Source organism: Mobula birostris, chromosome 10 (assembly GCF_030028105.1).
Source record: "Mobula birostris isolate sMobBir1 chromosome 10, sMobBir1.hap1, whole genome shotgun sequence".
Taxonomy (NCBI): Eukaryota; Metazoa; Chordata; class Chondrichthyes; order Myliobatiformes; family Myliobatidae; genus Mobula; species Mobula birostris.
In genome coordinates, this window is record NC_092379.1 from 47,685,033 (window position 1) to 47,700,486 (window position 15,454).

General features: G+C 48.1%; 1 protein-coding gene across 1 annotated transcript in view; it reads left to right on the forward strand.

Moving 5' to 3' along the window:
• Positions 1 to 2,076: 2,076 nt before the first annotated feature.
• LOC140203665 (uncharacterized) overlaps positions 2,077 to 15,454 on the forward strand; it is a 66,005-nt gene continuing 52,627 nt past the window's right edge. Inside the window, exons 1-2 of the mRNA XM_072269713.1 lie at positions 2,077 to 2,220; positions 8,789 to 9,531. Coding sequence (XP_072125814.1) covers positions 2,077 to 2,220; positions 8,789 to 9,531 — 887 coding nt within the window. The remainder of the gene's footprint in view (positions 2,221 to 8,788; positions 9,532 to 15,454) is intronic.

Below are 15,454 nucleotides of genomic sequence, written 5' to 3' on the forward strand. Positions count from 1 at the left end.
CAGAGTCATTTAAGTGTAAATGAATCATCTACCCAAAAACTCACTCTAACAGTGACAGGCAAACTGCAACACATCCAGGTCACTACGTAGGCAGAAGTTGATTCCAACCTCTCAAAGCACTTCATACAGTAGATGTGAGAGCCACTGGGTGACAGCCTTTGAGGTAGCTCACTCTGCTCTTCTTGGGAACTGGTGCGATTGCTGCCCTTCTGAAGCTGGTGGGACCCTCTGACTACAGCAGTGAGAGATTGAAGATGTCCTTGAACACTCCCACCAGTTGGTTGACACAGGTTTTCAGAGCCCTGCCAGGTACACCATCAGGGCCTTGCGAGAGTTCACTGTCTTGATAGATGTTCTGACGTCAGCTCCAAAACAGAGATCACAGGATCACCAAATGCTGCAGGGATTCGTATCGATGTAGTTTTATTTCAGACCAGAAGATATAGGGGCAGAAGTAGGTCATTTGGCCCATTGAGTCTGCTTTGCTATTCAATCATGGGCTGATCCAATTCTTCCAGTCATCTCCACTCCCCTGTCTTCACCCCATACCCTTTGATGCCCTGGCTAATCAAGAACCGATCTATCTCTGCCTTAAAAGCACCCAATGCCTTGGCTTCCACAGCCGCTCATGGCAACAAATTCCACAGATTTACCACCCTCTAAAGTAATTTCTCCGCATCTCAGTTCAAAATAGACGTCATTCAATCCTGAAGTTGTGCTCTCTTGTCCTAGAATCCCCTACCATGGGAAATAACTTTGCCATATCTAATCTGTTCAGGTCTTTTAACATTCGGAATGTCTCTATGAGATCCCCCCCTCCCCCATTCTCCTGAACTCCAGGGAATACAGCCCAAGAGCCACCAGACGTTCCTCATACAGTAACCCTTTCATTCCTGGAATCTTGTGAATCTTCTCTGAACCCTCTCTAATGTTAGTATTCCCTTTCTAAATTTTCCTTTTCAAGGCATGCATAAAAGTTGTTTAGCTCATCTGGGAGTGAAGCATCATAGCCATTCATAATGTTCAGTTTTATTTTGTAGGAACTAATGGCCTGCAAATCCTGCCAGAGCTGACGTGCATCTGATTCCGTTTCTGACCTCAGTCAGAATTGTAGTTCACTCTTAAGGTAGCCTTCCATAGATTGTACCTGGACTTCTTTCATAGTCTGGATCACTGGTCTTGAATGCCACAGATCTAGCTCTCAGCAGACTTCCAATATCCGGTGTCATCCACGACTTTTGATTTAGGTGTGTCCAGTGTGTTCTCGAAGGTGCAAATTCATCCACAGAGGTCTTGATGTAGTCGGTGTCAACTATGGCGTATTCTTTCAGAGTCGAAGATGAATCCCTGGATATTGTCCAGTCCACTAGGCGGTCCTATGAGTGCTCCTCCGCCTCCCTTGACCATATCTTCTTGGTCTTCACTACTGTTGCTGCAGTCTTTAGTCTCTGTCTATACGCTGCGAGCAGAACTACAGCCAAGTGATCAGACTGTCCAAAGTGTGAGTGTGGAATGGCATAGTAAGTATTCTCAATGGTGATATAACAGTGGTGGCTCCTCTGCTACCACAGGTGATACGTCAGCGACTTCTGCACGCTGGCCTGGTTGAAATCCCCACAGTGATAGGGAAGGCATCAGGGTGTGCTGTTTCATGCCTTCTTATTACGGAGCTTAGCTCCTCCAGTGCATCCTGACGTCTTAGAAAGATGTTTACATGGCTGTGACCACGAAATTTAGCTTTAGTAGTCCTAGTCCTAATATATTTTATCAGTCCCGTCGAAGCTGCACGCAGGGAGTGGCCACTTATCTTGAGTAGATAGCGCAGGTTTGGACCAGATAAATAATGGCGGAGCTGGCAACCCAGAATGCAGTGGGGTGCGTAAAGTCCTCCACCCACAGTTGACTCCGTACCGCGCAGGCGCAGTGAGTCTCCACTGCCGGGGCATGCGCAGCCGGAAGCGTCAGCCGAAACGTCGACTCGGGCAGCGGTGAGTGTGGCGATTAGGGGGAATTTCTGGATAAAGCTGAGCGATGGTGATTTAGAGGGGAGCCACACAAATCTGAAGCACCTACCTAATGAGGGGTGGGACTCGAGTCAGCTGCGTGCGGGGCGGCGCAGGGTTCGCCTCGCAACGGCTGCCGCGGAGCGGAGCGGGGCATTGGCGCATGCGCAGTATGTTCGCGGGACGTCACTGTGGGCAGTGCCGATTCACCCAGGAGGTGGCGCTGCCTAGCGGGGTCCCTGCGTGAGCGAATGGGCAGATGCTGGAGGAACTCCGCAGGCCAGGCAGCGTCTATGGGAAAGAGTACAGGCGACGTTTCCGGCCGAAACCCTTCGGCAAGACTGGAGGGAAGAAGATGAGGAGTAGATTTGAAAGGTGGGGGGAGGGGTGAGAGAAACAAGATGATAGCTGAAACTGAAGGGGGAGGGATGAAGTAAAGAGATTGGAAGTTGATCGGTGGAAGAGATATAGGGCTGAAGAAGAGGGCAGAAGGCATAGAAAAAAAAGAAAAGGGGGGAAGGAGGAGCACCACAGAGAGGTGATGGGTGGGCAAAGTGAGAGAGGGAAAGGGGCATGAGGAATGGTGAAGGAGGGGTGGGGAAAATTACCAGAAGTTCGAGAAATCAATGTTCATGCCATCAGTTTGGAGGCTTCCCAGACGCAGTGTAAGGTGGTGTTCCTCCAACGTGAGTGTGGCCTCATCATGACAGTGGAGGAGGCCATGGATAGACATATGGGAATGGGTGGCCACCTGGGAGATCCCACTTTTTCTGGCAGACAGAGTTTAGCAAAGCAGTCTGCCAATCTACATCAGGTCTCACCGATATACAGGAGGTCACACTGGGAGCCCTGGACACAGTATATGACCCCAACAGACTCACAGGTGAAGTATTGCCTTATCTGGAAGGACTGTTTGGGGCCCTGAATGTGGGGAGGGAGGAGGTGTAGGGGCAGGTGCCAGGAGCGAGATCACTGGGGAGGGACAAATAGACAAGGGAGCTACATAGGGAGCCCTACGGAACGGAGAAAGTCGGGTGGGGGAAAGATGCGCTTGGTGGTGGGATCCTGTTGGAGGTGGCAGAAGTCGCGGATAATTAAGTGCTGGACACGGAGGCTGGTGGGGTGGTAGGTGAGGCGAAGAGGAACTTATCCCTAGTGGGGTGGCGGGAGGATGGGGTGAGAGCAAAGGTGCGTGAAATGGAAGAGATGCAGTAGAGAGCAGCATTGATGGTGGAGGAAAGGAAGCCCCGTTCTTTGAAGAAGGAGGACATCTCTTTATAGACAATAGGTGCAGGAGTAGGCCATTCAGCCCTTTGAGCTAGCACCACCATTCACTGTGATCATGGCTGATCATCCACAATCAGTACCCTTTTCCTGCCTTCTCCCCATATCCCTTGACTCTTTATTTCTATATTGAAAAGTTTCATTCTGAGAGCAGATGCGGTGAGACCTGACATAGATTGGGAGACTGCTTCTCTGAGCACCTACGCTCCATCCACCAGAGAAAGCAGGATCTCCCAGTGGCCTCCCATTTTAATTCCACTTCCCATTCCCATTCCAATATGTCTATCCATGGCCTCCTCCACTGTCATGGTGAAACTACACTTGGGTTAGAGGAACAACACCTTATATTCCATCTGGGTAGCCTCCAACCTGATGGCATGAACATCAATTTCTCGAACTTCCAGTAATGACCCCCCCCCAACACCATTCCCCATTTCCATTTCCCTCTCTCATCTCCCTCTGGTGATCCTCCTCCCCCTTTTCTTTCGTAAAAGGTACATTTAATGTCAGAGAAATGTATACAGTATACATCATGAAATGCTTTTTCTTCATAACCATCCACAAAAACAGAGCAGAGCCCCAAAAAATGAATAACAGTTACATATTAGAGCCCCAAAGTCCCCCCCCCCAGCTCCCCCTTCCCTCCCATGCGTAAGCGGCAGCAAGTAATGATCCGCCCCCACCGGCAAAGAAAGCATGGGCACCACCACCGAGCACTCAAGTGTGCAGCAAAGACACAGACTTACAGTACTCTAAAGACTACTCGTTCACCCGGTATTCAACATACTACAGGCTCTCTCTCTCCCTAATAAGGGAGAAAGAGATGTCTCCATTTCACAGCAAGAGAGGAGACATAACAAACAACTGGCTGGTTTATGAAGTTAAAAATCTGTTGCGTCCCTTTCTCTGAGTTCTGTGCCCAAAGATCTCAGATCTCCGGCACACAGCCTTAGATCTTCCGACTCCCACAACACACTGATCTCCTGCCTGGACACCGACCACCCATCCCTCCCCCCCCCCCCCCCCCCCCCCACCGTCTCCAGAGCCACAAAATCTCAGACCTCTAAGGGTGAGCAAAGCTCTTAGGCCGAGCCCTTGGCGTGTCAAATAATGACCAGCTTTGAAACCCTGAGAGCAGGTCCCATTCCCGCAAAGAACCGTAGGCAGTTTGTAACTCCAGGTCAGGGTCTTCAAAAGGGAAAAATAGAGGTATTAGAGATGAAAATAGAGCTGTTTCCAAAGATGTAAGTGGAGTTGTCATTAGGTGCCATTGATTCTCCTAAACTCCTCCGACTTCCCTGGCCTTCTGTCCTCTTCTATCTGACTCCCCCTTCTTCACCCTGTATCTTTTCCACCAATCAACTTTGCAGATCTTCACTTTACCCTTCCCCCTCCAGCTTTCACCTAAAACCCTGTGTTTCTTTCTCCTCCCCCCACCTTTTAAATTCAGTCCTCAGCTTTTTTCTCCAGTCCTGCCGAAGGGTCTCGGCCCAAAACGTGACTGTACTCTTTTCCATGGACGCTGCCTGGCCTGCTGAGTTCCTCCAGCATTTTGTGTGTAGTACTTTATAAATCAAAGCATAATTGCTCGACACAGATTCTTTTCTTTCTTTTTTCAATCTTTTTATTGATTTTTGTAAAAAGTGTGTATACAAACAAGAGGAGAACATCTCTGGTAGGTAAAATAAACAATATCAGAATCAGACATAGTGTTGATCTATAAAGTATAAATTTCATATAGAATGTATCATACTGAAAAAAATGTAATTCATTCTCTTCTTATCAATTTATGAAGAAAGGAAGGACTGTTAGAAATTTTTATATAAAAAAAGAAAAAAACCCACTATTCTAAACAGAAGGGGAGAAAAAGGGCAGTTTATCAGAGAGAAAAACCAAGAAAAGAGAGACCCTCTGATCAAATCCAAGGTTCTGAAAAATAGCTGGAAGAGAATCAGTACAAAAATCAGATCATATGAAAATATTGAATAAAAGGTCCCAGCAACACACACAAAAGTTGCTGGTGAACGCAGCAGGCCAGGCAGCATCTCTAGGAAGAGGTGCAGTCGACGTTTCAGGCCAAGACCCTTCATCAGGACTAACTGAAGGAAGAGTGAGTAAGGGATTTGAAAGTGGGAAGGGGAGGGGGAGATCCAAAATGATAGGAGAAGACAGGAGGGGGAGGGATGGAGCCAAGAGCTGGACAGGTGATTGGCAAAAGGGATATGAGAGGATCATGGGACAGGAGGTCCGGGAAGAAAGAAAAGGGGGAGGGGGGAAACTCAGAGGATGAGCAAGTTGGAGGAACAACACCTTATATTCCTTCTGGGTAGCCTCCAACCTGATGGCATGAACATCGACTTCTCTAACTTCCGCTAATGCCCCACCTCCCCCTCGTACCCCATCCATTATTTATTTATATACACACATTCTTTTTTTCCCTCTGTCCCTCTGACTATACCCCTTGCCCATCCTCTGGGTCCCCCCCCCCTTTTCTTTCTCCCTAGGCCTCCTGTCCCATGATCCTCTCATATCCCCTTTGCCAATCACCTGTCCAGCTCTTGGCTCCATCCCTCCCCCTCCTGTCTTCTCCTATCATTTTGGATCTCCCCCTCCCACTTTAAAATCTCTTACTAGCTCTTCCTTCAGTTAGTCCTGACGAAGGGTCTCGGGCCGAAACGTCACCTGTACCTCTTCCTAGAGATGCTGCCTGGCCTGCTGCGTTCACCAGCAACTTTGATGTGTGTTGCTTGAATTTCCAGAATCTGCAGATTTCCTCATGTTTGAATAAAAGGTCACCAGATTTCTTCAAATTTAAAGGATGTATCCAGTGTCCGACTTCTGATTTTCTCTAGACTTAAGCAGGACCTGACAGAGGAAAGCCAATAAAAGGCGGTCCTTCCATGTAAGTAAAATGGCTTTCCTAGCTAATAAGGTTGAAAAGGCTATCATCCGCTGAGCAGCAGTATATCCTGCTTCCGATAGAATAATCCCAAAAATAGCTGTAAGTCTGGTTGTAAATCCAGATCCAGCACTTTTGATAAGTTTTTAAAAACATCTTTCCAAGAATTCTCCAACTTTATGCAAGACCAAAACATGGGAGTTAAAATGGCCACCTGAGTATTTCATCTATCACAAATAGGATTAATATTGGAAAAAATACAGGCTAATTTATCCTTTGACATATGTGCCCGATGCACTACCCTGAACTGTATCAAGGAATGACGGGCACAAATAGATGAAGCATTTACCAGATGAAAAATTTTACTCCATTGATTATCTGAAAGTAACTCTTGAAATTCCAATTCCCAGGCAGCTTTAATTTTATCGTTAGATATCATTCGTAAATTCAATAACCATTTATAAATTGTAGCTATAATCCTTCTTGGAGTGGTTTAACCTGGAAGAGGGTATCTATTATATTAGACGGATAAGCAAAGGGATAATTTGGAAGCAAAGTGCGAAAAAAAATTCCTAATTTGTAAATATCTAAAAAAGTGTACATTCAATAAATCAAATTTATCCGCTAGCTGAGTAAAAGACATTAAACAATCCCCTATAAACAAATCTGAAAAAGTTATTATTCCTTTGGTTTTCCAAATTTAAAAAGCCTGATCTAAAATTGATGGTTTAAAAAATAGTTACGATATATTTTACTAGAAAGGAGAAAATTATTTAATTCAAAAAATCTGCGAAATTGAAACCAAATTCTTAATGTATGTTTAATAATAGGATTAAGGTCTTGTCTACCAATCTTAGAGAACAGAAAAGGAAGAGGAGCTCCCAGTAAAAAGGCCAACGAATACCCCTTCACCGAATTTTTCACCAAATCCGCACATAAAGGACAGTCATATATGTCTGAATAATGAATCCAACAGGTAATATATGGAATATTAATTGCCCAGTAGTACAGTCTAAGATTTGGCAAAGCCATACCACTGTCCCTTTTTAATTTCTGCAATAAATGTTTACTCAATCTAGGATTTTTATTGTTCCAAATATAGGATGAAATTTTAGAGCCTACTCTGTCAAAAAAACTGTTTAGGAACAAATGAAGGAACTGCTTGAAATATATATAAGAATTTCAGTAGAACTATCATTTTAATAGCATTAATTCGACCAATTAATGATTGCATCATAGGAGACCATTTAGAAAGTATTTGTTGGGTATAATCAATTAATGGGAGAAAATTATATTTATACAGATCTTTAAAATTCTTAGCAACTTTAATACCAAGATAAGTAAATTGATTTTTAGCAGTACTAAAAGGTAATTGCTCATACTGATCCAAATGATTATTAATGGGAAATAACTCACTTTTGTATAAATTTAACTTGTATCCAGAAAAACTACTAAATTCAGAGAATATGGATAACATAGAAGGAATAGATTTCTTAGGATCTGAAATGTAGACTAACAAGTCGTCTGCATACAACGAAACCTTATGCATTTTGTCCCCTCTCGTAATACCCTGAAGAGTATTGGAATCTCTAAGAGCAATAGCAAGGGGTTCTAAAGCCAAGTTAAATAACAAAGGACTAAGAGGACAGCCCTGCAGGGTACCTCTGTATAGTCTAAAATAGGGAGATTTTTGATCGTTAGTTATAACCGCGGCCATAGGAGCTTGATAGATCAATTTGATCCAGGAAATGAAACCCGGACCAAAATTAAATCTCTCCAAAACCTCAAATAAGTAAAACCACTCCACCCTATCAAAGGCTTTCTCTGCGTCAAGGAAAACGACACGTTCAGGTCCTTTGGATGGAGAGGAATAAATAATGTTCAATAGTCTCCGAATATTAAAGTGTGAATATCTATTCTTAATAAATCCAGTTTGATCGTTAGAGATAACTTTAGGTAAAATATTCTCAATCCTATTAGCCAAAATTTCAGAAAGAATTTTAGAATCCACATTTAGTAAGGAAATTGGTCTATAAGAGGCACAATCAGATAAATCTTTTTCTTTTTTAGGAATTAGTGAAATTAATGCCTCATAAAAAGTCTTCGGGAGAGTCCCAGAGGATATAGAATCAGCGAAAACTTGACATAAATGAGGTGTAAGTATTTCAGTAAAAGTCTTAAAACATTCCACTGCCTATCCATCTGGCCCTGGGGCCTTACCTGACTGAAGAGAGGATATAGCCCTTGTTATTTCCTCTTGTTTAATAGGCGCATCTAATGTATTCATTTCTTGAGTAGAAATTTTAGGTATATTCAGCTTTTGCAAAAATCTATTCATAGTAGTATTGTCTGAAAAGTAGACACAGATTCTTACCGCCCACAATTTCATATTTGAAAGCCACAGATATATTTCTTGCACTGATCATTTGTAACCTGGTTTTACAGGGGAGGACTTGGCGGACACAGAACAAAACTTGTGCATCGCATTAAGATCTGGCAGAGCACTGACCTGTGAGTGTGGGAGGAGAAATGTTTGCCAGTTCGGTCTCTGTGGAAGAAATGCAAAGCTCTGGTGTGAATGTCGGAGCTCCAAGTGTGAGAGCTATGCTCCTGTGAGAGTGTCGAGGTTCAGCGTGCGGAAAGTGTGTTGACTGGTTACAGACCCAGAGAGATCACAGCTTCCTGTTCTGCCCGTGGTTCTGGATCCAACAGACTGTCCACCCTGGAGGAGAAGAGAGAAGCACGTGAAACCGAGAAACCCTGCAAGTGTGAGGACTGTGGGAAGGGATTCAGTTACCCGTATCAACTGGAAACTCACCGGCGGACCCACACGGGGGAGAGGCCGTTCATCTGCTCTGTGTGCGGGAAGGGATTCACCCAATCGTCCCACTTGTTAACGCACCGGCGGGTCCACACGGGGGAGAGGCCATTCACCTGCTCCGTGTGCGGGAAGGGCTTCACTCACTCATCCCCTCTCCGAACGCACCAGCTGATTCACACCGGGGAGAAACCGTTCAAATGCTCGGACTGTGCTGACAGCTTCAAGAGCTCGGCCGAGCTGGTGAGACACCAGCGGGTTCACACCGGGGAGAAGCCGTTCACCTGCTCGCTGTGCAGGAAGGGGTTCGCCCAGTCGTCAGACCTGCTGACGCATCACCGAGTCCACACCGGGGAGAGGCCGTTCACCTGCTCCATCTGCGAGAAGGGGTTCACCCTGGTTGGCAATCTGCTGAGGCACCAGCGGGTTCACACCGGGGAGAGGCCGTACATCTGTACCGTCTGCAGGAAGGGGTTCACCCAACACTCCAGCCTGCTGACCCACCAGCGGCTTCACACCGGGGAGAGGCCCTTCACCTGTGCTGTGTGCGGGAAGGGATTCACTCAGTCGTCCAACCTCCTGACGCACCAGAGAGTTCACATGTGACTGCGGGAGTCAGCCGTTGTATCTAGGACTAAACCACGTTCATTCTGTTAGGTGGAGTTCACTTCCAATGTTAATTCTCCAACCTAAACTGGAATAGGGTTTAATACTGAATGTACAGTCAATAAAGGAGCAAGGTTTTAAACACACTGTCATTCTGCATTACGTGAGTGTAAAGGAGAACAGTGATTGTTCGTCCAGATCCAATGCAGCATAAAGAATGCCAGAAGCATAAGGAACACAATAAAAAACACAATAAATATAAATACGAAAGCAATCCCACAAAACACAATGCACAACTGATTGTATATTTGTCCAGTGATGAGAATGGAGTGGTGCTGAGGTGGGTGAGTGGGTGGAGGTGTTGCTTGGGGGAAGTAACTGTTTCTGAATCTGGTGATCCTGGCATTAATCCCTGCACAGCCTCGTCCCTCATGGGATTGGGACAAACAGTCCCTGAGCAGGGCGGGTGGGATCATTCACAATATTGCCGGCCCTTTTCCTGGCAGTTTTATGTGTACGTGCCCTTTGTGGCGGGTAGGTTAGTGTCGCTGATACGTTGGGCAGTTTTAACTACCTGTTGTGGAGCCCACCTGTCCACCGCACAGCAGTTTCTGTGCCACCTCGTGTTTCTGGCACAGTTTCTGTGCCGCAATGCAGCTTGTAAGGATGCTCTCAACGCTATGTGACTGCTTAGCATCCAGAGAGCAAACTCAATTGCAGATACTGGTAATACTCATCAGGCAGGCCGCATCTGAGGGGAAACATTTGGCCTCTCTTCAGATCCTTTGAGTGTTGATGCTCTGAGCTTTAGTTAGGTGATGACAATGAGGAAGGAAGAGGGCTTTCATGTCTTAAGAGACCCACAGCACTCTTTCCTATCTTGTACTCTGAAGCCAATGCTTTTGAATTTGTTGAGGATCACTCTGCAATACTCTGCCTCAGAACCAGAAAGTGCACAGCCTTAACAGCAAACAATACGCTGGAAGAATTCAGCGGACCAAGCAGCATCTGTGTGTGGAGTTGATCAAAATATTGACAGATTCTTTCCTCTCACAGATGCTGTTCAACCCACTGAGTTCTTCCAGCGGATTGTTTGTTCTTCAGATTCCAGCAACTGCAGCCTCTCATGTTGCTTTTTCAGATTTTAAATAAAGTAGACAAAATTGATCAAGGACTTACAACAGAAAGGAAAAGCACACTATTGTTTTTTTTTAAAAATTGGTATAAACTCAAGATGGGGCAGATGTAAAGACTCCACATTTTTACAGCTGATAACAGGAATTTGGTAAATGAAGGTAAGTAATTTTGTTTTGTGTGTGGTGTTTGTAGTAGAAGGTATTTCAGGTGTGCCAAGGAGACACTAAAACCAACTAACTCTTTTGTGTGGGATGTAACTATTGTTTAAAGGCCCGCACTTTGACACCATCATCTCCATTTCTTCTACCTCCGAACTCTATCTCTTCTTCTGATCCTTCTCCAGTCCTTCTATTTTGTCCCTTTCTGCACATCTCCTTCACCCCCCCCACTCCGCTCAGATCCATACACCTCCCCTCCCGCTCCTCCGTACGCATACTACCCCTCCCGCTCTTCCGTACACATACTACCGCTCCCGCTCTCCCCCACCCCACTCGGATCCGTACACATACGACCCCTCCCGCTCCAACGTACACATACTACCCCTCCCGCTCTCCCCCACCCCACTCGGATCCGTACACATACGACCCCTCCCGCTCCTCCGTACACATACTACCCCTCCCGCTCTCCCCCACCCCACTCGGATCCGTACACATACGACCCCTCCCGCTCCTCCGTACGCATACTACCCCTCCCGCTCTCCCCCACCCCACTCGGATCCGTACACATACTACCCCTCCCGCTCCTCCGTACACATACTACCCCTCCCGCTCTCCCCCACCCCACTCGGATCCGTACACATACGACCCCTCCCGCTCCTCCGTACGCATACTACCCCTCCCGCTCTCCCCCACCCCACTCGGATCCGTACACATACGACCCCTCCCGCTCCTCCGTACACATACTACCCCTCCCGCTCTCCCCCACCCCACTCGGATCCGTACACATACGACCCCTCCCGCTCCTCCGTACGCATACTACCCCTCCCGCTCTCCCCCACCCCACTCGGATCCGTACACATACTACCCCTCCCGCTCCTCCGTACACATACTACCCCTCCCGCTCTCCCCCACCCCACTCGGATCCGTACACATACGACCCCTCCCGCTCCTCCGTACGCATACTACCCCTCCCGCTCTCCCCCACCCCACTCGGATCCGTACACATACGACCCCTCCCGCTCCTCCGTACGCATACTACCCCTCCCGCTCTCCCCCACCCCAACTCGGATCCGTACACATACGACCCCTCCCGCTCCTCCGTACGCATACTACCCCTCCCGCTCTCCCCCACCCCACTCGGATCCGTACACATACGACCCCTCCCGCTCCTCCATACGCATACTACCCTTCCCGCTCTCCCCCACCCCAACTCGGATCCGTACACATACGACCCCTCCCGCTCCTCCGTACGCATACTACCCCTCCCGCTCTCCCCCACCCCACTGGGATCCGTACGCATACTACCCCTCCCGCTCTCCCCCACCCCACTCGGATCCGTACGCATACTACCCCTCCCGCTCTCCCCCACCCCACTCGGATCCGTACACATACGAACCCTGCCGCTCCTCCGTACGCATACTACCCCTCCCCCTCTCCCCCACCCCACTCGGATCCGTACACATACTACCCCTCCCGCTCTCCCCCACCCCACTCGGATCCGTACACATACGACCCCTCCCGCTCCTCTATACACATACTACCCCTCCCGCTCTCCCCCACCCCACTCGGATCCGTACGCATACTACCCCTCCCGCTCTCTCCCACCCCACTCGGATCCGTACGCATACTACCCCTCCCGCTCTCCCCCACCCCACTCGGATCCGTACACATACGACCCCTCCCGCTCCTCCGTACGCATACTACCCCTCCCGCTCTCCCCCACCCCACTCGGATCCATACGCATATTACCCCTCCCGCTCTCCCCCACCCCACTTGGATCCGTACGCATACTACCCCTCCCGCTCTCTCCCACCCCACTCGGATCCGTACGCATACTACCCCTCCCGCTCTCCCCCACCCCACTCGGATCCGTACACATACGACCCCTCCCGCTCCTCCGTACGCATACTACCCCTCCCGCTCTCCCCCACCCCACTCGGATCCGTACGCATATTACCCCTCCCGCTCTCCCCCACCCCACTCGGATCCGTACGCATACTACCCCTCCCGCTCTCCCCCACCCCACTCGGATCCGTACGCATACTACCCCTCCCGCTCTCCCCCACCCCACTCGGATCCGTACGCATACTACCCCTCCCGCTCTCCCCCACCCCACTAGGATCCGTACGCATACTACCCCTCCCGCTCTCCCCCACCCCACTCGGATCCGTACGCATACTACCCCTCCAGCTCTCCCCCACCCCACTCGGATCCGTACGCATACTACCCCTCCCGCTCCTTCGTACACATACTACCCCTCCCACTCTCCCCCACCCCACTCGGATCCGTACGCATACTACCCCTCCCACCCTCCCCCACCCCACCCACTCCTCCGTATGGTCCTGGTTCCTTCTGTCTTTCACCTGGTTTCCATTATCGCCCCCCTGCTTTATCAGATTTTAGCTCTGGTAGCCTTTGTGTTCATGCTGGAGTCCCTCCATCAGCTGTCTGCACCTTAGATCAGATTATGAGGACACTCAGTCCTCTTTTATTGTCATTTAGAAATGCATACATGCATTAAGAAATGATACAATATTTCTCCAGAGTGGTATCACAGAAAACAGGACAGACCAAAGACTAACACTGACAGAACCACATAATTATAACACATAGTTACAGCAGTGCAAAGCAATACCGTAATTTTATGAAGAGCAGACCATGGGCACGGTAAAAATAGTCTCAAGTCCCAATCAACTCCTGAGTCCCCAATAGTAGGCAGCAAAAGGGAGAAACTCCCTGCCATAAACCTCCAACCACTGACAACTTGCCAATGCATTGGAAGCACCCAACCACAGCTGACACTGAGTCCATCCATCCGAAAACTTCAAGCCTCCAACCAGCCTCCCGAGCGCCATCCTCTGCCGAGCACCTTCGACCTAGCCCCGGCCACCGAAACAAGCAAAACCGAGGATTCAGGGGTTCTGCTCTGGAGATTCCGGTTACCACGCAGTAGCAGCGGCACTTCACCTCCCCTCCTCACTGCTCCTGGCTCTACCTTTCTCCTTTCATTTAGTCTGTCTCAATCCATCATGTCTCCCAGCTCCACCACACCCCTTCCCTCCCTAGCTCGACCTGCCCCATTACCTTTCAATACACTCCCCTCCCCAATCGATCTACCAATCACCTCTGGACAACACACAATGCTGGAGGAATTCAGCAGGCCAGGCAGCTTCGATGGAAAAGAGTACAGTCGACGTTTCAGGCCAAGACCCTTCAGCAGGACAGGAAGAAAGATGAGGAGTAAGAATATGAAAGTGGGGGAAGGAAGGAAGAACCACAAGGTGATAGGTGAAACCAGGTTGCGGGGGAGAAGGGTTAAGTAAAGAGCTAGGAAGTTGATTGGTGAAAGAGAAATGGGGAAATCTGATAGGAGAGAACAGAAGGCCATGGAAGAAAGAAAAGGGGGAGGAGCACCAGAGGAAAGGATAGCAGAAGGTAAGGAGATGAAGAGAGAGAGAGGGAAATGGGAATGGGAAATGGTGAAGGAAGTGGCAGGGGGGGGTCATTACCAGACAAGTTCACAGGAAGGAGATGTGGCTGTGATAGCGGGTCTGGGTGAGAACTTGATCAGAGAGTCAGAGGGCAGTAGAAATCACAGAGGGGGAGCAGTGGGCAATGGTTTCACTGAACCTTCATCAAAGGGAAGATCCAGGGTAGGCATCCTTGGAAGAGACTTCACAGTGTAGAAGTCCAATCACAAACGAGAAAATCTGCTGATGCTGGAAATCAAAGCGACACACACAGAATGCTGGAGGAACTCAGCAGGCCAGGTAGCATCTATGGACTGTACTCTTTTATAGAAATCACCTCTGGCTTCAATCCGACCGGTCCTCCTCCTCTTCCATCTTCCCTCTACACCCTCAGTGCTGACACGGGGCTTGAACCCCAAACATCCCTAACAGTCTGTTTGTTGCTCCAGATTCCAGGATCCATACTCTCTTGTCATGGAGTCATAACGCACAGAAACAGGTCCTTCGACCCAACTTGTCCTTGCTGACTGACAGGCCCATACAGTCCCATGTACCTCCAAACCTTCCCTATCCATGTACCTGTCCAAATGCCTTTTAAATGTTTCATATCCAGTTACTATGCTTAATAGCTTACGAACCCAGTGACAGATGGTACTGGTGAACCACGACAATGTTCTGCAGGCTACATACAATACATTCTTCAATCAGTAAAACAATCAGGAACCATCACCCCCGGCCTCCTATTACTAAATCAGCTCTGGATCCAGTTCAAAGTAAATTTATTATTATGTCACCATTTGCTATATTTTCTTGCAGGCATTCACAGTAGAACAAAGAAATACAATAGAATCAATGAAAAAAATACACACACAGAAGACTGATAAACAACCAATTTGCATATGAAGTTTTTTTTAAAAAAGTAAATAAATAATTCTGAGACTATGAATTGTAGAAAGTGACTCCATAGGTTGTGGAATCAGTTCAGAGTTGAGGTGAGTTCGCCCGATACCATGGGCGGTAATCCCTGTGGAGCTTTTGTGGACAATGTCTGCCAACTGCTCTCACGAATGTACTCATTT